The sequence below is a fragment of the Haliotis rufescens genome, unplaced genomic scaffold, assembly GCF_023055435.1.
Source record: "Haliotis rufescens isolate VD_foot unplaced genomic scaffold, xgHalRufe1.0.p SCAF_60, whole genome shotgun sequence".
Lineage (NCBI taxonomy): Eukaryota > Metazoa > Mollusca > Gastropoda > Lepetellida > Haliotidae > Haliotis > Haliotis rufescens.
In genome coordinates, this window is record NW_025964335.1 from 1099090 (window position 1) to 1125599 (window position 26510).

Sequence of the window (26510 nt, forward strand, 5' to 3'; positions counted from 1 at the left end):
GCTGGAATATTGCTGAGTGTGGCGTAAAATAACGAACAAAACCATAAGTCCTGCTGGGGAATCCTGCAGGAAGCAAAAGCACTGTAAGCCCCCTGCAAGGTGGTCTAGCTTTGGGTGCTGGTGGTCTGTCTGTCTAAAGCGTAAATAGCCACAATTTATGAATAACAACTGGTAAAGGCTTGACATGCTTATAAGGATCTATACCAAAATGTAAATAAAGAAGCTGTTGTCCATAAACTGTGTGTATTTTGTCACCCCTCAAACAACTTAGTGTATAGCCTGGCTTTATTTTACTCTACCAAGCCGCCTCCGTGGTCTTGTGGTAGAGCGTCCGCCCGGAGAGCGGATGGTCCGGAGTTCGATCCCTGGCCGCGTCATACCAAAAGACGTTAAAAGATGGTACTTGTTGTTACCCTGTCTGGCGCTCAGCATTAAGGGGCTAAAACAAGGACTGGTTGGCTCGGAGTCAGTATACTGTGTCTGAGTGGGGTATTCATGTTAAACTGCGGCATGGTATCTCAGTGAGCTAGCACTATAAATCGGCATCAGCCCGGACTAGTACAAGCAGCCACACACACACACGTGCATGCACGTCGCTATATAAGTGCAATAATCTTGGACGTGACGTTAAACCCAATTTCACCTTACCTTACTGTACCATGATTACTGAATAATTATTTGTTTTAATTTTGGTCTGGTTTGGTTTATACTTAAACTAGACATTTATCATCCTGTGTTGCTGTCCTTTGTTGACTGGTATTTAATAAAAATAAACACGTTTTCATCGCGATATGGATGCATTATTGTTGATGCAAGGTAAACTTTCAACTCACTCACTCTATGGAAGCAAAACGTTTGGGAGATGGAGTTTTGGTTGTGAATATATCTGTCTGTGTGTCCTCAGAAGCTGAAGGAGCAGCGAGAGCGTGAGGAGAAGATGAAAGCCGACGAGGAGTTGGCGGAGCGGCTGAAACACGAGGAGGCAGAGAGAGCCAAGGCTGAGAAGGATCAGAAAATGGCTGCCGCGGAGAAGGCTCGGGCTGAAGAAGCTCGGAGGATAGCAGAGGAGAAAATGAAGAAAGTCAATGGTAAAAATGTGTGGTTGAATGTGGGTCAAAACTTGGCTATTTTTCATTAAGTACTGAGCAAACATTAGATATTGTAGACTTAATTATGTATCCTGGGAGATAAATATAGAATACTAAACTCGCTCCCGTGTAATACCAATTTTATGAAAGGAGTGAATAGATGTGGTATCTGACGAGCGAAAGCAAGTCAGATACCACAACTATTGACGAGTTTCATAAAATTGGTTTTACACGGGGGCGAGTTTAGTATTTTATTTATTACTTGCCATTTATAACGTTTTTAGAATTATACTGTTGATAGTGAATAGGCTGACTCCTACACGATCCACGGCATAATCCAATTGAGTTTAACACAATAATACTTCAAACACGTCAAAAGTTGAAACGTATGAATTTAATACCATACCCAACGGCCCACCTTTAGAATTCAGGCGTCCGTTCCCCAAAATTATCGTAGCGTTAAGGTTATCGCAACTCACATACTTTAACTTGGACCAGCGACTGTCGTTGCGCTACAGTACGATCGCCTTGTGGAACGGGGCCTTGCAGCTCAAGGTTTACAATCACGTCACAATACCCGATGACGTAATTTGTGGAATTTTGTTGCAAGATCCTTGAGCGAAACAATGCCATGTGACGTCAGCCTAGCAACACGGTTGCTGGGGTCATCGAGTGTGCATAAGCTCCTCTCAGTGATCTATCATCTCCACACGCAGTGTCGTTGAATAAGCCAAGGGATGTTGAGAGCTTTCAATATTTGTTCGTGAAACGTGTTCCGAGAGTACATAAGCACGCGTTTTGGTATTACACAATGTGTAATACAGCCGTATGTTTATTAAACAGGTGATCTCTTCACGGGCAAGTAATAATGGGTTTTATTAATTCCCAGCAACCCATGCTTGTAGTAGGAGGGTACTCGATTGATCGGGTGGTCAGTCTCAGTGACTTGGTTGCATGTCGTCTTACATAACATAAATCACTGGTTTGCCTGGTCCAGATTCCATTATTTACAGGCCACCGTCATACAGCTGGAATATTACTGAGAGCAGCTTAAACATGGTTTTATCTAGACCTGCTCAGAAGCTGATACTCGGCCCAATGTCCGCAGTAAATGTCTGTAAAAATACAGGGATTTATCTAGTTCAGCTCAGAGGCTGTGATTCGGCCCCAAGTCCGCAGCAAATGTCTGTAAAAACACAGGGATTTATCTAGTTCTGCTCAGAGGCTGTGATTCGGCCCCAAGTCCGCAGCAAATGTCTGTAAAAACACAGGGATTTATCTAGTTCTGCTCAGAGGCTGTGATTCGGCCCCAAGTCCGCAGCAAATGTCAGTAAAAACACAGGGATTTATCTAGTTCTGCTCAGAGGCTGATACTCCCTAGGGAGTATACAATGTTCTGACTGTTGTCGTGTTGTGACTGTTGTAGAGCCGAAGCCCCAGTGGAAGCAGGTCCCGTCCAACAACCTGCCTGTGGGGTGGGAGAAAAGGCTGGACAAAAGCACCAACAGATACTTCTACATCAACCACAACGTCGGCACAACGCAGTGGGAGCCGCCCGTCAACGCTCAGCCAGCTTCTACAGCAGGTACGTGGTCAGTCACATTACAAGTGGCCCAAGTGGCCCAAGAGGCCTGTTCTCTTATAGTGCCACACTTCCCAATGTAGAATTGCTTCCCTTAGGCAAGCCGGGATCCTGTGTTCTAGGTTCAAATCCCAGTCTCGCCTTTATCATTAGCACCAGACCCATGCTCATGGGTTTCACCAAAGTGGTAAACGACTAGGTCCTGCGTCACCTAGGGCTTTCCTCCTACATTAAGCTCTAAGCTGTGTCATAAGAAGTGACTAACGGGATTGGGTGGTCAGGCTCGCTGACATGGTGGATGCATGTCATTGTGTCCCAACTGCGTGGATCAATGCTCATGATGTGATCACTCGAATGTCTGGTCCAGATGTGATTATTTACAGACAGCTGTCAAATAGCTGGAATATTGCTGAGTGCGGCGTTAAACGACAAAAAAACATATGTAAGCTGTGACATAACTTAAACTTACAAACATTAAAAAATATTACCTTTTGAAAATCACTACAGAATTTAAACATGAACTGATATATTGGTAGGCATGGCGTGTATCCTATCATCAGGTGGAAACTTGTGGTGTATTGACAACTAGGGGAGTAACGATACAATGATGTAGTATTGCATCCCAACCTAAGGATCGTGAAGATTCGGGGTAGATTAGGTCTTCAGCAACCCATGCTTGCCGTAAAAGGTGAATCTGCTTGTCGTAAAAGGCAACTAACGGGATCTGGTGGTCAGGCTCACTGACTTGGTTGATGCATGTCATCGATCCCATTTGCGTGGATCGATGCTCATGATATTAATCACTGGATAGTCTGGTCCAGACTCGATTGTTTACACAGACCGCCATCATATAGCTGGAATATTGCTGAGTGTGGCGTTAAACAACAAACCAACCAACTTCAATTAAACACTAGGGGAGTAACGATACAATGATGTAGTATTGCATCCCAACCTGAGGACCGTGAAGATTCGGGGTAGATTAGGTCTTCAGCAACCCATGCTTGGTGTAAAAGGCGACCATGCTTGTCAATTAGAGGCGACTAACGTGGTCAGGCTTGCTGACTTGGTTGATGCATGTCATTGTATCCCAATTGTGTAGATCGATGCTCATGATGTCAATCACTAGATTGTCTGGTCCAGACTACCAATTGTATCACACCCATTGTATCGGATGTACCTTATTGCTCCCCCATGTATCGTTCCACCTCCAGTAAAGGCCTCCATTTTGCAGGTACGTTCACCACCAAGCTGAAAGAGGAGCCTGCCCAGTCGTCCAGGGGCCTGAGTCGATCCTTCTCATCTCCTGACATCATGAAACAGCTAGTTGAAGAAGGAGACAAGCCGTTCCATATGCCCAATATTGACCGTGCCAGCAAACCCTTACAGAGGTAAGACTGAGTGAGTGAGTGAGTATGGTTTTACGCCGCTTTTAGCAATATTCCAGCAATATCAAGGCGGGGGACACCAGAAATGGGCTTCACACATTGTACCCATGTCGGGAATCGAACCCGGGCCTTCGGCGTGACGAGCGAACGCTTTAACCACTCGGCTACCCGACCGCCCCACAGAGGTAAAACATGGGGCTGAAAATAAATAATTGTCTTGGTTCTCAGGCATCCCCTGCATCATCATAAAGTCGACCTCAAGTTTTGTTTATATTTCCATTCCCCCCCCCAAAAAAAATCTTGAAATATTCTGCGTCTCCAATACACGACCCTGGCACTGAAATGCTACAATACTTAAGAACAACATGATTTCGTCAAAATTATTGTAAACCAAATTTTTGTTACAAACTTGCTTTAAGAACAAAAAAGAAGAAAAAAACACTGTCGGCCTGCACTGTATTTCAAAAGCCATTGCCTGAGAACCAATTCTTTTATTTAATTAAGCCTTGGTAAAGCTGGAGGACGACATCAAACTTAAGTAACTAAAGAAATGTTGACACATGAGAAAGGATGCTTCAGACAGACATGTGTCTGATGCTGGGGGCCCAGATGGTAGTCAAAGGTACATTGCTGTGCAGAGTAGCATCCCTTAGGCGTACCAGGAACCTATGAATTGAATCCCATTATTTGTGACAATGCTATGGGCTCTTCACACAAAAAATAGAAAACTTGAAACAGTGAGACTAACTGAAATAGTTTCCTTTATATCCATGGACCCGTGAAGATCCGGGGTAGAATAGATCTTCAGCAACCCATTCTTGCCGTAAAAGGTGACTATGCTTGTCGTAAGAGGCGACTAACGGGATCGGATGGTCTGGCTCGCTGACTTGGTTGATGCATGTCATCAATCCCAATTGCGTGGATCGATGGTCATATCAATCACTGGATTGTCTGGTCCAGACTCGATTATTTACAGACCGCCATCACATAGCTGGAATATTTCTGAGTGCGGCGTTAAACAACGAAGCAACCAACCTCTATGTCCATGCTCCAGTGTTCTATAAAACTTTTAACTCCACTCAGTCAATGTTTCGATGTTTAGATTTGAGCCTCCGGTCAGTAAGCCGGTCCAGAGGCAGTATGTGGTGAAGAGGCGAGACCTCAACCCCGTCTACGGCAGTGTGGTAAGTTACACTGTGTTTAAGAATCACACAGATGACATACATCCTCCATTAGCCAGTGTAGTATGTGTAAATACTCTTGACCAATTCTTTCCCATAGCTTCATTTTGAGACATGACGTTACAAGAAGCTGTCTTTCACGAGCGAAAGAAATTCTGTCCTTCATTGCCGATAAGTTGTGAGTGAGTAGTTGGGTCAGGGTCAGAAATTTGCACTAGTCCTGTAGTCTTTGGCAAATTGCTGAATAGTTAAGGTGTCAGAAGGACTAATGGCAATTTGCCCTTCTTAAGTCCTTGGCAAGAAGCTATAGATTTCACGAGCGAAAGATATTCTGTCCTTGATTGCCGATAAGTTGTAAGTGAGTGAGTTAGTTGGGTCAGCGTTAGAAATTGGCACCAGTCCTGTAGTCCTTGGCAAACTGCCCAATAGTTAAGGTGTCATAAGGACTAGTGGCAATTTGGCCTTCTAAAGGGTTTTGCTATAGGTATCATTATGAAGACAAGTGGACTGAAAATGTTAGTTTCTACCGCTGTGGGTTTTACGCCACTTTGAGCACTATACCAGCAATATCACGGGGGGACACCAGAAATGGGCTTCACACATTGTACCCCTTTTGGAATTGAACTGGGTCTTTTGCATGATGAGTGAACGCTTTAACCACTAGGCTTCCCACCACCCCTTTGCCGATAAGGGCCCAGTCATCTTAGGCGGCGCAATTCGCGTCACTTGGACATGCCAGATACCTATGATTGTGGGTTTGAATCCCGGTTTGCCCCGATTATGTTTTCTAGGTTTGTCATCACCATACCTGTGCTCGTGGGTTTCACCGAAGTGGTAAACGTCTTAGACCTGCATCACTTCGGACTTTCCTCCCATGTTAAGCTGACAGGCCGTTATATACCTGGAATACTGTTAAAAGCGGTGTCCAAAATTTAGAAAAAAATACTAATTTCACAATTTTGTCTACCAAGGGCACATAGTTTGAAATCCTTGGTTTGAGAAAAAATATTAATATTTATTTTTCTCTCCTAATTATGCTAATATATGTATTGTTCTTGTGATTGACAGGGTCCTGCGTTGACCGGTCTGCGTAACCTTGGCAACACGTGTTACATGAACTCCACCATCCAGTGCCTCAATAACTGTACTCCACTCGTAGCCTACTTCCTTAACGACTTGTACCTGAACGACATCAACAGGTAAAACAAGTTACCATGGTTGGAAACACATATCTAATTATTTCACATGCCACTGATACCATTATAATGAAAATAATGAGAATATGTCTATTTATGATGTGCTAAATACAACCCCTAAACATGCTTCCAGTCAGTGTATCAGTGTGCACTTGAATTCTATTCTCAACTCCCTGGGGAGTATACAACCCAAGCTGCCTGTGAGGCCCTAGAAGAGTACCAGTCACATTACCTTAACACAGTGAGTGAGTGAGTGAGTATGGTTTTACGCCGCTTTTAGCAATATTCCAGCAATATCACGGTGGTTTCACACATTGTACCCATGTCGGGAATCAAACCCGGGTCTTCAGTGTGACGAGCGAACGCTTTATCACTAGGCTACCCGACCGCCCCCCTTAACACAGTACTGGGGACCGCCTCCGTGGTCTTGTGGTAGAGCGTCCGCCCGGAGAGCGGAAGGTCCAGGGTTCGATCCCGGGCCGCGTCATACAAAAAGACGTTAAAAGATTGTACTTGTTGTTACCCTGTCTGGCGCTCGGCATTAAGGGGCTAAAACAAGGACTGGTCGGCTCGGAGTCAGTATACTGTGTCTGAGTGGGGTATTCATGTTAAACTGCGGCATGGTATCTCAGTGAGCTAGCACTATAAATCGGCATCAGTCCGGACTAGTACAAGCAGCCACACACACACATACACGTGCATGCACGTCGCTATATAAGTGCAATAATCTTGGACGCGACGTTAAACCCAATTTCACCTCACCTCACAGTACTGGGTACCCATTTACGGCTGGACAGAGGAAGACCGCCTCCGTGGTCTAGTGGTAGAGCGTCCGCCCAGGGAGCGGAAGGTCCGGGCTTTGATCCCCGGCCAGGTCATACCAAAAGACGTTAAAAGATGGTACTTGTTGTTACCCTGTCTGGCACTCAGCATTAAGGGGCTAAAAGCAAGGACTGGTCAGCTCAGAGTCAGTATACTGTTGGGTATTCATGTTAAACTGCGGCATGGTATCTCAGTGGGCTAGCACTATAAATCGGCATCAGTCCGGACTAGTACAAGCAGCCACATACACACACACACGTACATGCACGTTGTTATAAAGTGCAATAATCTTAGACGCGACGTTAAACCCAATTTCACCTCACCTCACCTGAACAGAGGAATATTTCAGACAACGTCTGTTGCAACACCACATGTAACATGTGTTTCAGTGTGGCGCGTGACCGAAGCCCTAGAAATGCTCAGGAGTCAGGCTGTTGAAAACAGTCACAATCCACATTCTCTCTGCTTAATTTGGACTGATTTGTGGCCTATGATTTGTTATGATGTTATTATAGTTAAGATGACACATGTCTTACCCAGTTAGCTATGTGACATTTTCAACACCGAAGCAAAACTTCTGCAATTCTTTGTGCAGAGTTGTGTCCCTTTGGTGTGGCAGAATCCTATTGCCCTGATGTTTATGATTATTTGCCAGCACCATCCCCATGCTAATAGGTTTCCCCGACATCACCCATAGTAAACTGGCGTGCATGATATCACTGAAATCAGTGTTCAAAGGGGTGTTAAACCAAAGTCGCACTCTCATCATCATATTCCCAGTGGAGCCTATGGGTAGCTGACTGGTTGGTGCCAGTGGTTTGATAATTTAAAATAGTACCCACTTAGTTAGTGAGTAAGTATGGTTTTATGCAGCTGTAAGAAATATTCCAGCAATATCATGGCGAGGAACACTAAAAATGGGCTTCACACATTGTACCCATGTCGGGAATTGAACCCAGGTCTTCAGCGTGACGAGCGAACACTTTAACCACTACACTACCCCACCATCCTCTCCTAGTTTGTGTATTTAAAGGGCAAGTTCACACGGAAATTAACCAATTTTTCTTGTACTTTTTCCACATTAAAAGTGTTAACATAGAAGTGTCATAGACAAAAATATAAAAACATCATATTTAATTAACATATTTTTTGCATTAAAACGATTTATATTTTTCACATTTACCAAGTGTTCTATTTCCATAACAAAAACACCATGGCTTATGCCCCTTGCAATATGACGTCATTGGTGCCAATTGATAAACATTATGACGTCATCATGCTTTGATAGAGCCGCTTCACGTGGTGTAGGTACAGGTGTGTGATTCTAGCGTCTCAGATGCCAGCCAGCATAGTGTTATGCTGAGTCACTACTGCGCCGGAGTGTGTCGTAGACCATGTTGTTTGACCGCAAACTGGTCCTTGATATCTTTTGCGTTGAGAATAGACAGGGATCCAGTTGAATTGGCACCAATTACGTCATAATCTAAGGGGGATAACTCAGGCCTATTTCGCTCGTCAAACGAAGGCCTCATAACGGCATATCATTTTAACACTATTGTGAGCTTCCTACTTTCACTGTGAAAAAAAATGAGTGTATATTTTCAAACACAGATACTAATTAATTCTAAAATTGCGTTTTGTTTAGAAAAAGAAAGAAAGTGATTTTTGCGTGTACACTTCCCCTTTAAGTGGCATAACTGTCCTCATCATTGTCCTCATATTGTTCAATACTAAACTCGCTCTCTAAACTTCGCTCCCATGAAGAACTGGGATAGAACTGGTCTTCAGCAACCCATGCTTGTCGTAAGAGGTGACGAATAGGATCGGGCGGTCAGGCTCGCTGACTTGGTTGATGCATGTCATCGTATCCCAATTACGTGGATCAATGCTCATGATGTCAATCACTGGAGTGTCTGGTCCAGACTCGATTATTGACAGACCGCCATTACACAGCTGGAATATTGCTGAGTGCGGCGTTAAACAACAAACAAACAAGCAAACAAACATACTCCATACAGAAGAGACTATTTCTTCATTGAAGCAAACTATATCATGTCAATGATATTCATATGAGTGTCAGACTTCATGTGAAAACTTACGTTTTTTGTGTGAAATCAGTTAAAAACATCCGCTTATAACCTACGAGCTACATATGAGTGCGGTTCGCCCCAACTATGTTTCTAGGTTTGTCAGCACCATTCCTAGTCTATCCCCTGTTCGTGGGTTTCACCGAAGTGGTAAACTTCTAAGACCTGCATCACTATGGCTTTCCTCCCACATTAAGCTGACAGGCCGCGATATAACTGGAATACTGTTAAAAGCGGTGTTAAACCCGACTCACTCATTAACATATGAGTATCAGAATTAATGTATACCCATGAGTTATATTTGAAAAAATCAGTACAAAACGTCCACTTATAAGATAACTGGAGAATAACCTACAAGCTTCAAAGAATTACAGATTATCTGTCCTGATTGAATGAACGGTCGTCAAGTCCCAAGCTATGTCTAGGGACTTAGAGCAGTCATTAACAAGGGGCAGATAATCCACAATTCGGAGTATTGAGTACGTTTTTCTGTATATAATTCATTAACATTTTAAGAGAGAAAATGAAAAATGTATGAAATTTCAACCCCCCAGAGAAACTTCACTGACGGCAGTCTATTGTTCAGGTGACGTCATGTAATCAGTTTTGACATCATGATCAACAGTGGAGGTCGGGTAGCCTAGTGGTTAAAGCGTTCGGTCGTCACGCCGAAGACCCGGGTTCGAATCCCGACATGGGTACAATGTGTGCTGCCCATTTCTGGTGTCCCCCGCCGTGATATTGCTGGAATATTGCTAAAAGCGGCGTAAAACCAAACTCACTCACTCTCTCACTCATGATCAACATATTTTTCTCAACATTGAAGCACTGTGACGTATATGGCTTCAGTGTTGAGAATTTCCTAACTGCATGTGCATTTGAAAATATTGGAAAGTTCTTAAACAATCATGTACCCTTATGTGATAATGTCTAGATGTTATAAGCATGATAGGGGCGGTCTGGTAGCCTAGTGGTTAAAGCGTTCGCTCGTCACGCCAAAGACCTGGGTTCGATTCCCGACATGGGTACAATGTGTGAAGCCCGTGTCTGAAATGCCCTGCTTGGTGTTGTCAGGGAGAGCTCAGAAGGCATGCATGGTGAGATGGTGGACGACTATGCTATTGTCCTGAAGGCATTGTGGAAAGGCCAGTACAGATGCATCACGCCCAGAGATCTGAAGGTAGGACACTGAACGTAGACAAAGTGCTATTAATGCTAGCTTCCATGGTAATGTGGCTGTCAAGTTAACTGTTTTGGTTAGAGGAATGGTTTTGTCATTCGGACCTATTCGAATCAAGTATTTAATCATCTGGTGTACGTTGTTGCAGAATTTCTGTAGAGTGAAGAGGGAACTATTTGTACTCTGTCCTGTCATCCTCTGTTATAGAACACAGTAGGGAAGTACAACCCCATGTTTGCCGGGTACCAGCAGCAGGACTCGCAGGAGTTCCTCACCTTCCTCCTGGATGGACTCCACGAGGGGCTGAACGAGGTGAGTAGCGGGGTGAACATAGGGGTTTAACAGGGGAAGTCGCAGGGCTGAACATAGCGGTATAACAGGGGTAGTAGTGGGTCTGAACATAGCGGTATAACAGGGGTAGTAGTGGGTCTGAACATAGCGGTATAACAGGGGTAGTAGTGGGTCTGAACATAGCGGTATAACAGGGGTAGTAGTGGGTCTGAACATAGCAGTATAACAGGGGTAGTAGTGGGTCTAAACGTACAGGTTTAACAGGGAGAGTCGCAGGGCTGAACGTAGGGCTGAACGAGGTGAGTAGCGGGGTGAACGTAGGGGTATAACAGGGGAATTAGCTGGTCTGAACATAGCGGTATAACAGGGGTAGTAGTGGGTCTAAACGTACGGGTTTAACAGGGAGAGTCGCAGGGCTGAACGTATGGCTGAACATAGGGGCTGAACATAGGGGCTGAACGAGGTGAGTAGCGGGGTGAACGTAGGGGTATAACAGGGGAAGTAGCGAGGCTGAACATAGGGGTTTAACAGAGGAAGTAGCGGGGTGAACGTAGGGGTTTAACAGGGGAAGTAGTGGGTCTGAACATAGCGGTATAACAGGGGTAGTAGTGGGTCTAAACGTACGGGTTTAACAGGGAAAGTCGCAGGGCTGAACGTAGGGGTTTAACGGGATGTCCCGGGGCTGAACGTAGGGGTTTAACAGAGGAAGTAGCGGGGCTGAACATAGGGGTTTAACAGAGGAAGTAGCGGGGCTGAACATAGGGGTTTAACAGAGGAAGTAGCGGGGTGAATGTAGGGGTTTAACAGAGGAAGTAGCAGGGATGAACATAGGGGTTTAACAGGGGTAGTAGTGGGTCTAAACATATGGGTTTAACAGAGGAAGTAGCGGGGCTGAACATAGGGGTTTAACAGGGGAAGTAGCGGGGCTGAACATAGGGGTATAACAGGGGAAGTCGTGGGGCTGAACATAGGGGTTTAACAGGGGAAGTAGCGGGGCTGAACATAGGGGTTTAACAGGGGAAGTCGCGGGTCTAAACGTACGGGTTTAACAGGGGAAGTCGCAGGGCTGAACGTATGGCTGAACATAGGGGTTTAACAGAGGAAGTAGTGGGTCTGAACATAGGGTTTAACAGAGGAAGTCGCAGGGCTGAACGTTTGGCTGAACGTAGGGGTTTAACAGAGGAAGTCGCGGGGCTGAACGTAGGGGTAAAACTGAGGAAGTCGCGGGGCTGAACATAGGGTTTAACAGGGGAATTAGCGGTGCTGAACGTAGGGGTTTAACAGGGGAAGTAGCAGAGCTGAACATAGGGGTTTAACAGGGGAAGTTGCAGGGCTGAACATAGGGGTTTAACAGGGGAAGTAGTGGGTCTGAACATAGCGGTATAACAGGGGATGTTGCGGGGCTGAACGTATGGCTGAACAGAGGGGTTTAACAGGGGAAGTTGCACGGCTGAACATAGGGTTTAACAGGGGAAGTCGCAGGGCTGAACATAGGGTTTAACAGGGGAAGTTGCAGGGCTGAACATAGGGTTTAACAGGGGGAGTTGCAGGGCTGAACGTAGGGTTTAACAGGGGAAGTCGCAGGGCTAAACATAGGGTTTAACAGGGGAAGTAGCGGTGCTGAACGTAGGGGTTTAACGGGATGTTGCAGGGCTGAACGTAGGGGTATAACAGGGGATGTCGCGGAGCTGAACATAGGGGTTTAACAGGGGATGTTGCAGGGCTGAACATAGGGGTTTAACAGGGGATGTAGCAGAGCTGAACATAGGGGTTTAACAGGGGATGTTGCAGGGCTGAACATAGGGGTTTAACAGGGGATGTCGCGGAGCTGAAAATAGGGGTTTAACAGGGGATGTTGCAGAGCTGAACGTAGGGGTTTTAACAGGGGATGTCGCGGAGCTGAACATAGGGGTTTAACAGGGGATGTTGCAGGGCTGAACGTAGGGGTTTAACAGGGGATGTCACGGAGCTGAAAATAGGGGTTTAACAGGGGATGTTGCAGGGCTGAACGTAGGGGTTTAACAGGGGATGTCGCAGAGCTGAACATAGGGGTTTAACAGGGGATGTCGCGGAACTGAACATAGGTGTATAACAGGGGATGTTGCGGGGCTGAACGTAGGGGTATAACAGGGGATGTTGCTGGGCTGATCATAGGGGTTTAACAGGGGATGTCGCGGGGCTGAACATAGGGGTATAACAGGGGAAGTTGCAGGGCTGAACGTAGGGGTTTTACGAGATGAGTAGTTGGCAGAACATAGGGGTTAGTTTCTCAGCAATATGTAAGGACTGGATGTAGGGTTGCATATTGTCCGAATTTCTGGACTAGGGAGAGGGACTGTTAACAGGGACTGAACAAGGTTAGTAGTCGGGCTCTGAATGAGAAATGTAGTAAAATTATTAGTTACCAATTACATAAAAGACTCTGACAGAACTAACATATTGGCCACTTTGTTGTGTAGACAGATGATTATTTGTCCTAGGTGAAAGTTCGACCCAAGATACGAGAGCAGGAGAACGACCATCTGCCGGACAACCGGGCAGCAGAGCTGGCCTGGCAAGACCACAAACGTCTGCACAAGTCCATCATTGTTGAACTCTTCCAGGTAATGTGTCCTGTGTCTGATAGTAGCGGTGGGGTAGCCTTGTGGTTTAAATATCGACTCATTACGTCGAGGACCTAGGTGTGTATCCCCACATGGATATGTAGCAACCATCACATTTTTAAATGCCCTGATGGGGTTCGATCCAGGGTTCTTCTGATCCAAGTTGTGCAGGCTAATTCTATAGCCATGACAGCAAGAGACAGCATATTTCATTGTGAATATTTGTTTGTTTTTCGCACTCACCAATATTCTAGCCATATGAAGGTGGTCTGTAAATAAATTGAGTCCGGACCAGACATTCCAATCCAGTGATTGACATCATGATCATGGATCTACGCAATTGGGATACAATGACCTGCATCAACTAAGTCAGCAAGCTTGACCACCAGATCCTGTTAGTCGCCTTTTACGACTAGCATGAGTTGCTAAAGACCAGTAATATCCCGAATCTCCATGGGTTTCATTGTGAATAAAAAAGATCTTTCTTTTAGATGGCAGTTAGTACAGTTCTTGTGATCCATCATTATGTTTGGAAATATGTACAGGGATTCATCTGGACCTGCTCAGAAACCCATATTTGGCCCCAAGCTGCAACAAATGTCATTAAAAATTCCCACAACAGAATTAAGAACAATCTCATTAAAATCCGATCTTAGTTCTCGCTACCTCTAAACAAAGATCTGAGGCATCCCGTTACAGGTCATGTCAGACCGACCTTGCGCGAACTTTGACCGACCAATGAAATGACTGACAAGAAGTCCACATTAGACAATCAGAAGGCAGCTTTCTCGTGCTTTACGGCACTAATTTCAAATTGGCGACAACGCTTCGAAACATATTTTGACAAATTCTCGATAAAATATTTGAAGCCTAAACAAAAAAACACTCTGGAATGGCTAATAGATGGTCTAGATTGTATGGATTCAGTCGTTAAGCCCGTAACTATCGTTCGGGATACCTTGTGTTAAAGTTTTCAAGGTTGCAAGGTTAGAAATCACATTCCGACTGTCCCTTTTATGATCTGGTAAGCAACGCTCTGATTGGTCGGATGAAAGGTCGTTCTGACGTGGGATGTCATCGGACCTTAGTTCTCGCTTATTGAATTAAGAATTTCATGTTAATATCTAAAAGCTAATGTTATGTCATTGTAGATGTGCCCTGTATTTCAATTAATGGTGGGACGATACACTGATGCATCAGTGGATGGCGATATTTTACTTCCCAATACAAGTATTGATCACAGTCACACACTAAGTAAAAAATATCGATTTAAACGTTTACTTTTTCATCCATTGCGCCATACTTCGTCAGTGTGCTAAGTATTTGACTATCGTGTCTATGAAAAAGATGGCTTACGCACCACATATAAGAGCAGATACTATTGTGATATGTATTGAATCCTGAACAAGGTAAAGTGATACATATCAGATCGCACAGTTGGTGTATCGTCCCAGCTCTAATTTCAATACTATATCATTATGAGATTGCTTCTACCAACAGGGCCAGTTGAAGTCCACGCTGCAGTGTAAACACTGTGGCAAGAAGTCAGTGACGTTCCAGGCGTTCATGTTTCTCTCTCTGCCTCTCCCACCACAGTCCAAGTGTTCTCTACGGGTGAGTACGAGCAACAGGCCCTCAAACTCTCAGACAGAAATTAAGGGGAGTTAAAGAGCCTAGTGAATGGCTCCATCTTCAGCTCAACATGGGGTTCAATCTGCCGGGAAGCAGAAGCTGTGTGACTCAATCCCAAAGCTGTGTCTTACCGCGTCATACCAAAGACGTTAAAACTTGTTGTTTCCCTGCCTTGTGGATGACTCCATCTTCAGCTCAACATGAAGCTCTGTGGTTCGATCCCCAGCTGTGTCTTACCGCGTCATCGAACCCGGGTCTTCAGTGTGACGAGGGAATGCTTTACCACTTGGTTACCCGACCGCCCCCCTTAACACAGTACTGGGTACCCATTTATGGCTGAACAGAGGAATATTTCGAACAAAGTCTCTTGCAACACCACATGTAACATGTGTTTCAGTGTTGGGCAGGACCGAAGCCCTAGAAATGTTAAACTTAGGGGCAGTCGGGTAGCCTAGTGGTTAAAGCGCTCGCTCGTCACGCCGAAGACCCAGGTTCAATTTCTGACAAGGGTACAATGTGGGAAGCCCATTTCTGGTGTCCCCCGCCGTGATATTGCTGGAATATTGCTAAAAGCAGAGTAAAACCATACTCACTCACTCCCATTTTAAACTTCGTTATGGTATCTCAGTAAGTTAACACTGTAAACTCGGCAATTTAAATCCAGACTAGTACAACCAGCCACACCAATATGCCTGGCCATTGTTATATGAGTGAAAAAATCGCCAATGAGACGTTAAACCCCAGTTCACCTGACCTCACCACATGCCATGGGGCGGTCGGGTAGCCTAGTGGTTAAAGCATTTGCTCGTCGTGCTTAAGACCCGAGTTCGATTCCCGACATGGGTACAATGTGGGAAGCCCATTTCTGGTGTCCCCCGCCGTGATATTGCTGGAATATTGCTAAAAGTGGCGAAAAAACATAAACACTCACTCCTATGTTAAACTTCGTTATGGTATCTCAGTAAGTTAACACTGTAAACTCGCCATAAATCCAGACTAGTACAACCAGCCACACCCATATGCATGGCCATTGTTATATAAGCGAAAAAAAACGTTAAACCCCAGTTCACCTGACCTTACCACATGCCGTTGGGCTTTGTCTGTTGGTTCCCCGTCAGCTCTAAACTTTACTCTTCTCCCACACTATTGTTTTTTGGTGTGTTTTTTTTTATCCTCATGACCTTTTGTTTGTTTGCTTGTTGTTTAACGCCGCCCTTAGCAATATTCAAGCTATGTGACGGCGGTCTGTAAATAAACAAGTCTGGACCAGACAAGCCAGTGATTGACATCATGAGCATCAACCCACGCAATTGGGATACGATGACATGTATCAACCAAGTCAGCAAGCCTGACCACCCAATCCCTCTAGTCGCCTCTTACCAAGCATAATCGCCTTTTATGGCAAGCACGGGTTGCTGAAGACCTATACTACCCCGGATCTTCACGTGGGAGACAAGCATGGGTTCCTGAAGACCTATTCTACCCCGGATGTTCACGGGGGAGACAAGCATGGGTTCCTGAAGACCTATTCTACCCCGGATGTTCACGGGGGAGACAAGCATGGGTTGCTGAAGACCTATTCTACCCTGTATATTCTTATTCTTACAAGGACCAAGTTAATTAATCACTGTTTCCTGCAGGAGTGTATCCAGAAGTTCATCAGCCCGGAGATGATGACAGGCAGCTGTAAGTGGAAGTGCCCCAAGTGTCGCGTCGAGAGAGATGCTGTCAAGAAAATCGACATCTGGAAGCTTCCTCCCATTCTGCTCATCGGTCTCAACAGGTTAGTAGATTTTCACATGTGCTTTGTTTCATCAAACAGGGATTTATCTTGACCTTCTCAGAGGCCAATTCAGACCTAAATCTTCAGCAAAAAGTAACAATTACCAATCACTATCTTACAAATAGCAAGGTGCTTGTATGCTTGAAAAGCGTTGAGACCTGTGAAGATCCGGGGTAGAATTGGTCTTTAGCAACTCATGTTTGCCGTAAAAGGCGACAATGCTTGTCGTAAGAGGTGTTTAATGGGATTGGGTGGTCAGGCTCGCTGACTTGGTTGATGCATGACATCATATCCCAACTGCGTGGATCGATGCTCAGGACGTCATCACTGGATTGTCTGGTCCAGACTCGATTATTTACAGACCTCCGTCATATAGCTGGAATATTGCTGAGTGCGGCGTAAAACAACAAACAAAACATTGTGTTGTACTTCAGATTTGTGAGTGACGGGATGTGGACCCAGAAATCGACGAGCTACGTGGACTTCCCCGTGGGAGACCTGGACATGCGAGAATACGTCAGTGACCCCAAGTCCACCACGAAGTACAACCTGTATGGCATCTCGGTAAGTCCCACCTGTAGTATACAATCCGCCATGTTGCTAAGACGTGCACAAGCTCCTTCCTTAGTAACGGTTTCGAAGTTGTTCAGCCACCATTTTCAGCTGTGAAATTTTCAGGGCGTTAGAGGGGCTTGTCTCACACAAGTCCTTGTAATAATAAACTTAGTAAATAGTAAATGTCACTTTCAGTTTCCAAAGTTAATGAAAATTACGACACATCTGTCGAAATCTGGCCCCGATGACACTGATGAGGTTGCTGCACGCCATTATGGAACTTCCATTTTAATCATTTTATGTTTTCATTTTATAATAATAATAATAATAATTGATTTGTAAAGTGCCTAATATCCATCCATCGACAATTGCTCACTGGCGCTGTGACAAAGTTAAAAAGTAATGTCTGTGTACATATGCCAACAATCAGGAGATCTATTGTAAAGCTGAAGTGAAGAATTGGGTTTTGAGGAGAGACTTAAACGTTTCCTTAGAGGCAGAGTTTCTCAGATTCAAAGGCAAAGAGATCTTTGCGATAGTCTGGATAGTCGCTATTGTTGAGGCAGTCGTGAGTGATGATACATATCTTATAGTTTATACGAAAGGAGACTGGAAGCCAATGTAGTGCTTTGAGGACAGGACTGATGTGATTGGATCTTGGAACTTTAGAGATGCATCTAGCTGCAGAGTTCTGAATGGGTTGTAGCTTTGATATGGCCTTCATGGGAAGATTAGCATACAATGCATTGCAGTAATCCAGTTTGGAGGTCACAAGACATTGCATCAACAATTTAACTGTTGGGAGTACCAAGTAGATGGCGGACTTTATTGATGTTATAGATGCTATGGTAGCATGCTCTACTGGTTAGTGAAATATGAGTGTCCATGGCCATTGTTGAATCAAAGGTGATTCCCAGATTACAGGCACTGGCCTATTGTGAGTTTTAAATCTCTATTTTTCCATACTGTCGCATGTCACTGGAAGCATCAAACAAAGATGGCTGACAGGTATCTGGTATAATGCAAGTATACCCAACTTTCTTGTGTCTCAGATTGGGTGATTCATCTTCTTATTAGATTAGCTGAACCGAGTGTAAACAAACGAAAAAATAAATGTGGTTATCTATGGACAATGGGCTGCGGGTGTAACAGGATGAAACATTCTCTGGCCAGTTCTTCCCCGAGGAAGGTTCGGTCTAGGTCAGTTCGTCCCCAGTGAGGTTCGGCCTAGGGTGGTTCAGCACCAACCCTGGCCAGACTTTTTCCCCATCAAATGGAGGTGGGGAAGGTTCAGCCTAGACCAGCCTAGCCAGTTCTATCTCTCCTAGGCCAGTTCTTCCCCTCTCTTGGCCCCAACCTAGGCCATACTTCCACAGGTCTTCAAACATGTACTGACATGGGGACAGAATTTTCTATGCCTATTCTCTTCCCTGGATTTTTCATTTATTTTTAGCTTTCTTATGTGTGGCATTGTTTCTAGCATGTGCAGTGAACTTGACATTACATTACAAAAAACTCCAATATGTGCCGATAAAAATATGTGACTTTATTAAAGCAATCAAGGATAACTCGCATTTTCCTAATAAATTTCATGTTTGCATTAATTCACTGAAGGAAGGTGAGCTTCTGTACCTGTGTTATTTTCGTGTTTCAGAATCACTATGGAACCATGGAAGGAGGCCACTGTAAGTTGTTTGAAGGACTGGGAAAAATGAATATATTTCCAGACATTGTGATCCATATTTCTGTATGCTTCACGAAGTGTTTTTGTAAGGGAGCACTGTTGTCCGGGTGTTCTAATGTGCCACAATTCTATATGGAACTCTCAGTTATATTGCTGGCAAAAGTGCGGTTTAACGACTGTAGCTTTTAGTGCCAGCTGGCTTTGGCTGCTTGACTGATTTTGTGTGCCTGTTAGATTCACCGGGTTAGTTGTGGTAGGGTTAGTGTAGTGAACACACAACTTTACCCCTTGGATCCCTTTCTGATGAAACGCCTTCACGATCCCAAGGGTTAGCTGTGGTAGGGTTAGTGTAGTTAACACACAACTTTACCCCTTGGATCCCTTTCTGATCAAACGCCTTCACAATCCCAAGGGTTAGCTGTGGTAGGGTTAGTGTAGTGAACACACAACTTTACCCCTTGGATCCCTTTCTGATCAAACGCCTTCACAATCCCAAGGGTTAGCTGTGGTAGGGTTAGTGTAGTGAACACACAACTTTACCCCTTGGATCCCTTTCTGATCGAACACCTTCACGATCCCAAGGGTTAGCTGTGGTAGGGTTAGTGTTGTGAACACACAACTTTACCCCTTGGATCCCTTTCTGATCAAACGCCTTCACGATCCCAAGGGTTAGCTGTGGTAGGGTTAGTGTTGTGAACACACAACTTTACCCCTTGGATCCCTTTCTGATCAAACGCCTTCACGATCCCAAGGGTTAGTTGTGAGTTGGGTATAGATTAGCTATCTCACCTCCTGTAACCAATTAATCAAATTGCCAGTCAACAGAGTAAACATATAAACTGTGTGTTGTTTTTGTTAAAACACTGTTTAATGTCTTTACGGAAGTGCTCTACTCAGCATGCTCAGCACTAATAAGTGTATTTGTTGTTTGATTTGATTGAGGTAAGGATATGTATCATTCCACTGGGGATGGGTTGGGGAATCGCATTTTTGGTTAGGCGTCAGCAGTCGTATTCATTTGGAGAAGAATTAATTTCAAGATTTACAGTATTTTATTGCTAAATAGGGTTTTCAGTTTGCAATAAAAATAAGAGCCCAATTAGTTGAGAAATAGTATTTTTTTCAACTTTCCTGTTTTTTAACAGTTGATTGATCTGTTAACCATTCAATAACAAAAAAACACCTGAAGATATTTCATCTATTATTTAATTGTATGACTACCTATTTGAGTGTATTCATCCTTCGGTGATGCCGCGTCCGCCCGGAGAGCGGAAGGTCCGGGGTTCGATCCCCGGCCGCGTCATACCAAAAGACGTTAAAAGATGGAACTTGTTGTTACCCTGTCTGGCGCTCAGCATTAAGGGGCTAAAACAAGGACTGGTCAGCTCGGAGTCAGTATACTGTGTCTGAGTGGGGTATTCATGTTATACTGCGGCATGGTTTCTTAGTGAGCTAGCACTATAAATTGGCATCAGTCTGGACTAGTACAAGCAGCCACACACACACACACGTACATGCACGTCGCTATAAAAGTGGAATAATCTTGGACGCGATGTTAAACCCCATTTCACCTCACCTCACCTTTGGTGATGACAGGAGACTGGCCAACATGAGATGTTGTTTAATGCTATCCCAGCTGCATGTGTATTATGATGGGGGCCTGTATTTAATTGAGTGGACCAGACAATCTAGTGATCGATATTGTGAAGGCATGAAACACAACTCACTCACTCACTTATTCCCTTTCCAGACACAGCGTACTGTCGGAACCCCTGCACCAAGAAATGGTACAAATACGATGACCACGAGGTGTACGAAATGTCAAGTTCCAATGTCAAGGTAACTTTTTATCGATGCAGTGTTTTTAAATTTAGAGGGGTCCTGAGCTCTTTGAATCAAGGGACCCACTAGTTTGGACTTTTAACATTAAAGGTTTATGACAACCACCCCTTATCATTCACTCTTAATTTCAAATTTGGCTAGTTTACTAGTCAAAATGTAGCGAGTATGGTGAAGATTAGATTTTCATTTTCACACTGACATTTGGATTGTAGAGAAGGCCTCCAGTAGGGGTGAAATGATCGTGAGTTTACATGTGACGATATGATACATGATATGGTTTTTTTCTGTATCGATACAAGACAATACACTTGCTAAAATAAATTACAGTCCGTTAATCTGACATGGTTGGTTACATATGATTATGTCGGATTAACGAGTATGTCACCTGTGTGTGAGTTGTTGCTTGTATGCAAACAATTGGTCTCATTCAAATCACGTCTTTCACTGAAACTGAGACCCATGAAGAACAGTCACTCAGCATCTTCTAAAGCTTCTAATTTCTCGGTACACTTGAGCAAAACATTCAGACAAGCACATCAGATTTCTGTATCATGAAGACGAATGCAAAAACAGAAAGCTGTTGTTTCTGAGGGCGGGGCATCAACACCCAAAAGGGTGTATTATCAAGGGTATATTTATATTAATAAGGGTGATTTTCTTTTGCTGAAATTGAAATTTCGAGTCAATGAGATAATATAGAAATCTAAGATCTGACAGTTCAAGAACCCTCACGTCTTTCATTTAGATTAAGCGCTCGAATTTCATTCGGGGTTCACCTGACACAATCTTTTATGGACGTGTCTTCGGGCCATCATTCAGAGACATATCATATCGGAGAAAATATTTTGAGATGGAACTATTAGTCCGCTAGGCCCAGACTGGATTATGTATAAGGCTAAAAAAAATAATAGTCTTGGTTCTCAGGCACCACCCGATCGACATAGAGTCTGCCGCACGTTTTGTTTTTATTTCCAATTTTTAAAAAAATATAAAAATCCTAATACTTGAACACAATGCACACAAAAAATTGAAAATGGAAACAAAAACGAAACGTGCAATGAACTTTATGATGATGTGGGCAGTGCCTGAGAACCAAGACTATTATTTTTTTTTAGCCTTAGCTGTTCTGATTTAGTTGTATTGAAGGTGACTGTGACATACGCTATCCATATGTTAAGAATGACTTTATATTAGGTTGATGGTGTGTCATCATACCAGACAGCATGGATCGTGTCTCACAATATCAATCACTGGATTGTCAGGTCCAGACTGGAGTATTTGCAGACCACCGTTATATAGCTGGAATATTGCTGAGTGCAGTGTTAAACAACAAACACACGTGTCGTGGAAATAGATTGTTGTGCAGTGGCTGTAATGGTGGTAATAGTGGTGCCGAAATAAATGGCGGTAAATGATTTGAGTCAACCACGGTATACAGATTATCTAGTTACGTTATCCATTTGCAGCATCTGTTCATAATCCTGAAGATCCAGGTTAAATTCCTGGACATGAGTAAGAGGTGTTCTTGGTTTGCTGGAATCTCTTTATCAATCATATTTTATTTTCGTTGCAGACATCGGCCGCCTTTGTACTGTACTACACGTCCATAGAGCTGACAGCACCTAAATACAGCCCTCAGCTGTAGAGCTGACAGCACCTAAATACAGCCCTCAGCTGTAGAGCTGACAGCACCTAAATACAGCCCTCAGCTGTAGAGCTGACAGCACCTAAATACAGCCCTCAGCTGTAGAGCTGACAGCACCTAAATACAGCCCTCAGCTGTAGAGCTGACAGCACCTAAATACAGCCCTCAGCTGTAGAGCTGACAGCACCTAAATACAGCCCTCAGCTGTAGAGCTGACAGCACCTAAATACAGCCCTCAGCTGTAGAGCTGACAGCACCTAAATACAGCCCCCAGCTGTAGAGCTGACAGCACCTAAATACAGCCCTCAGCTGTAGAGCTGACAGCACCTAAATACAGCCCTCAGCTGTAGAGCTGACAGCACCTAAATACAGCCCTCAGCTGTAGAGCTGACAGCACCTAAATACAGCCCTCAGCTGTAGAGCTGACAGCACCTAAATACAGCCCTCAGCTGTAGAGCTGACAGCACCTAAATACAGCCCCCAGCTGTAGAGCTGACAGCACCTAAATACAGCCCTCAGCTGTAGAGCTGACAGCACCTAAATACAGCCCTCAGCTGTAGAGCTGACAGCACCTAAATACAGCCCTCAGCTGTAGAGCTGACAGCACCTAAATACAGCCCCCAGCTGTAGAGCTGACAGCACCTAAATACAGCCCTCAGCTGTAGAGCTGACAGCACCTAAATACAGCCCTCAGCTGTAGAGCTGACAGCACCTAAATACAGCCCTCAGCTGTAGAGCTGACAGCACCTAAATACAGCCCTCAGCTGTAGAGCTGACAGCACCTAAATACAGCCCCCAGCTGTAGAGCTGACAGCACCTAAATACAGCCCTCAGCTGTAGAGCTGACAGCACCTAAATACAGCCCTCAGCTGTAGAGCTGACAGCACCTAAATACAGCCCTCAGCTGTAGAGCTGACAGCACCTAAATACAGCCCTCAGCTGTAGAGCTGACAGCACCTAAATACAGCCCTCAGCTGTAGAGCTGACAGCACCTAAATACAGCCCCCAGCTGTAGAGCTGACAGCACCTAAATACAGCCCCCAGCTGTAGAGCTGACAGCACCTAAATACAGCCCCCAGCTGTAGAGCTGACAGCACCTAAATACAGCCCTCAGCTGTAGAGCTGACAGCACCTAAATACAGCCCTCAGCTGTAGAGCTGACAGCACCTAAATACAGCCTTCAGCTGTAGAGCTGACAGCACCTAAATACAGCCCTCAGCTGTAGAGCTGACAGCACCTAAATACAGCCCTCAGCTGTAGAGCTGACAGCACCTAAATACAGCCCTCAGCTGTAGAGCTGACAGCACCTAAATACAGCCCTCAGCTGTAGAGCTGACAGCATCTGAATACAGCCCACAGCTGTAGAGCTGACAGCACCTAAATACAGCCCTCAGCTGTAGAGCTGACAGCATCTGAATACAGCCCCAATCTGTAGAGCCAACAGCCATACAGCTGACTTCTAAATACAGCCCTCAGCCGTACAGCTGACATGTCTTAAATACAGCCCTCAGCTGTGCAGCTGACAGCACTTAAATACAGCCCTCAGCCGTACAGCTGGCTTCTAAATACAGCCCTCAGCCGTACAGCTGACAACATTTAAATACAGCCCTCAGATGTAGAGCTGCTGACTTCTAGATACAGCCCCCAGCTGTAGATCTGACAGCTTCTTAATACACCCCTCAGCTGTACAGCTGACAACATTTAAATATAGCCCTCAGCTGTACAGCTGACTTTTAAATACAGCCTCTGCTGTAGAGCTTACTTCTAAATAATGCCCTCAGCCGTACAGCTGACAACATTTAAATACAGCCCCCAGCTGTACAGCTGGCGGCATCTGAATGTCGTGCAGCTCCGTGGCCATCACCACCAGATGTCAGACTTGATCTACATCACTGGGCGGAAGGTGGAAACCAATCTGATTGGTCATGAAGTGCAACACTAAACATTACAAGTGAAACAATGTAGAACCTGGGAGATCCGCTCGGAGAGGACAAATAGACTCATCACGTGACCAAGCCATCTCCTGGTCCATGACCTGACCGCTGTTTACTTACCTTCTCATCCGCCCTTGTCTCAGCGTTCACGATTTTCTCTTTTGTTGATAAGTCCAAGGACAACTTGATGGTTACTCAGCAAAGTTTTCACTATTTAGATCTGGCTATATTGTGTTTCTGGATGTGTCTGCTTAATTCTAGCAATATGTGTGTCTAGTGTCTGAGCTACCATGCAAGATGAGGGCTCTCACTTCGTCACATGCCCATCTCGGGTGGTCAGACTCGCTGACTTGGTTGATGCATGTCATCGATCCCAATTTCGTGGATCGATGCTCATGATATTAATCACTGGATTGTCTGGTTCAGACTAGATTATTTACAGACTGCCGTCATATAGCTGGAATATATGCGGCGTGACGATCCATGCACTCAATTACCAGGTGCCCATTTTCAGTCTATATCTTGACATTTATCCCATCAGACACAGAATGTAATGTTTTGCAAAGGACGCAATAAATAAAATGTTAGATTCTCATAAAAAATATGAGGCGGGAGGCATTTTTGCCTTTGTATATATTTTGTAAGCAGCTGTTCAAGGCATTTGTGTATATTAAGTGTCAATGGGTGTGATTCACTGGAAGAATGGATGAGTGGTAACATGGCAAGTAAACAAGTAAACAGCAAGTAAACAAGTAAACAGATGGGAACACGGTGCATTTCTTCATTTGTAGCAGGCATCCCAGCATTCCTATAATTCCCATAAATTCCTATATTTTTAAACTTCCCCTGTATTTCCCTAGAACTTGTGTTTTATCCCTATAATTCCTACATTTTTATGCACTACTGACTTCTGTGAAATCAATGCTTTAGAGTTGATTTTTGAAGGAGTGAGTGAGTGAGTATGGTTTTACACCACTTTAAGCAATGTTCCAGCAATATCACGGCGGGGGACACCAGAAATGGGCTTCACACATTGTACCCATGTACACATCGAACCCGGGTCTTTGGTGTGACGAGCGAACACTTTAACCACTAGGCTACCCCACCGTCCCTATTTTGAAGGAATAGAAACAAATGCTAATGATGTATTCCTGTCATGTCTCTGCACTGAAGTTGGTATACAGAGATTGTTTATAAGGAAGCTTCCAGTGCAGAGAAATATAGAGAGAGAGAGTATGTACATCGGCAGTTAACAAACCTGTATCTGGGCTGTACAGGTTTCCATTATACAGCTGAACCTTTAATTGTAAGTCAAGGAAAATTCCTATAAGACCCCTATATTTTTCAAAATATCCCTATGTTTCCCCAATTTTTTTTTTTTTTTGTCTCTATATTTTAGCAGGGGGCCCAGGTGGCCCAGTCGTCTAAGGCGCCACGATTCGCTGTACAGAGTTGCGTCCCTTGATTACCTATGATTGTGGGTTCAAATCCCGGTTCGCCTCGATTATGTTTCTAGGTTTGTCAGCACCATACCGGTGCTCGTGGGTTTCACCGAAGTGGTAAACATCTGAGACCTGCATCACTTCGGGCTCTCCTTCCACATTAAGCTGAAACGCTGCGATATAACTGGAATACTGTTAAAAGCGGCGTTAAACCCAACTCACTCACTCACTCACTCACTCACTCACTCACTCACTCACTATAGTTTAGCAAAGGTTGCTGGGAGGCCTGTTTGTTGTTATATACTGACAATAAATGATGGGAGGAGTGTTGGGGTGTTTGGTTGTGAAGCGGGCAGGTATGAAAATCTGATGATTAATTCATTATGGCAAAGCATCCTCTGCAGTTGACAACCATTTTTCCATGGCAACCACACTGAACAGTTGGACATGATGGCATTTTTGCACTTCTGATTTGTAGTGTTGTATATTGCTCAGTGTTTGCTGAGTATTTAACAAAGTGAAAAACAAACAAGTTTTTCATTTTTAGCACTAGTAATCACCATTGTCAGCCGATGATA

General features: G+C 44.4%; 1 protein-coding gene across 1 annotated transcript in view; it reads left to right on the plus strand.

Annotated features, from left to right (window-relative positions):
- The window catches only part of LOC124127405 (ubiquitin carboxyl-terminal hydrolase 8-like), a 50581-nt gene extending 26579 nt beyond the window's left edge, over positions 1–24002 (plus strand). The window contains exons 12-25 of the mRNA XM_048386760.1: positions 905–1088; positions 2515–2673; positions 3902–4058; positions 5158–5239; positions 6305–6435; positions 10416–10521; positions 10729–10833; positions 13293–13415; positions 14916–15029; positions 16688–16830; positions 17265–17394; positions 19040–19070; positions 20820–20908; positions 22485–24002. Of these exons, the coding sequence (XP_048242717.1) occupies positions 905–1088; positions 2515–2673; positions 3902–4058; positions 5158–5239; positions 6305–6435; positions 10416–10521; positions 10729–10833; positions 13293–13415; positions 14916–15029; positions 16688–16830; positions 17265–17394; positions 19040–19070; positions 20820–20908; positions 22485–22556 (1626 nt within the window). The 3' untranslated portion in view covers positions 22557–24002. The remainder of the gene's footprint in view (positions 1–904; positions 1089–2514; positions 2674–3901; positions 4059–5157; positions 5240–6304; positions 6436–10415; positions 10522–10728; positions 10834–13292; positions 13416–14915; positions 15030–16687; positions 16831–17264; positions 17395–19039; positions 19071–20819; positions 20909–22484) is intronic.
- The last annotated feature ends 2508 nt before the right edge of the window (positions 24003–26510 follow it).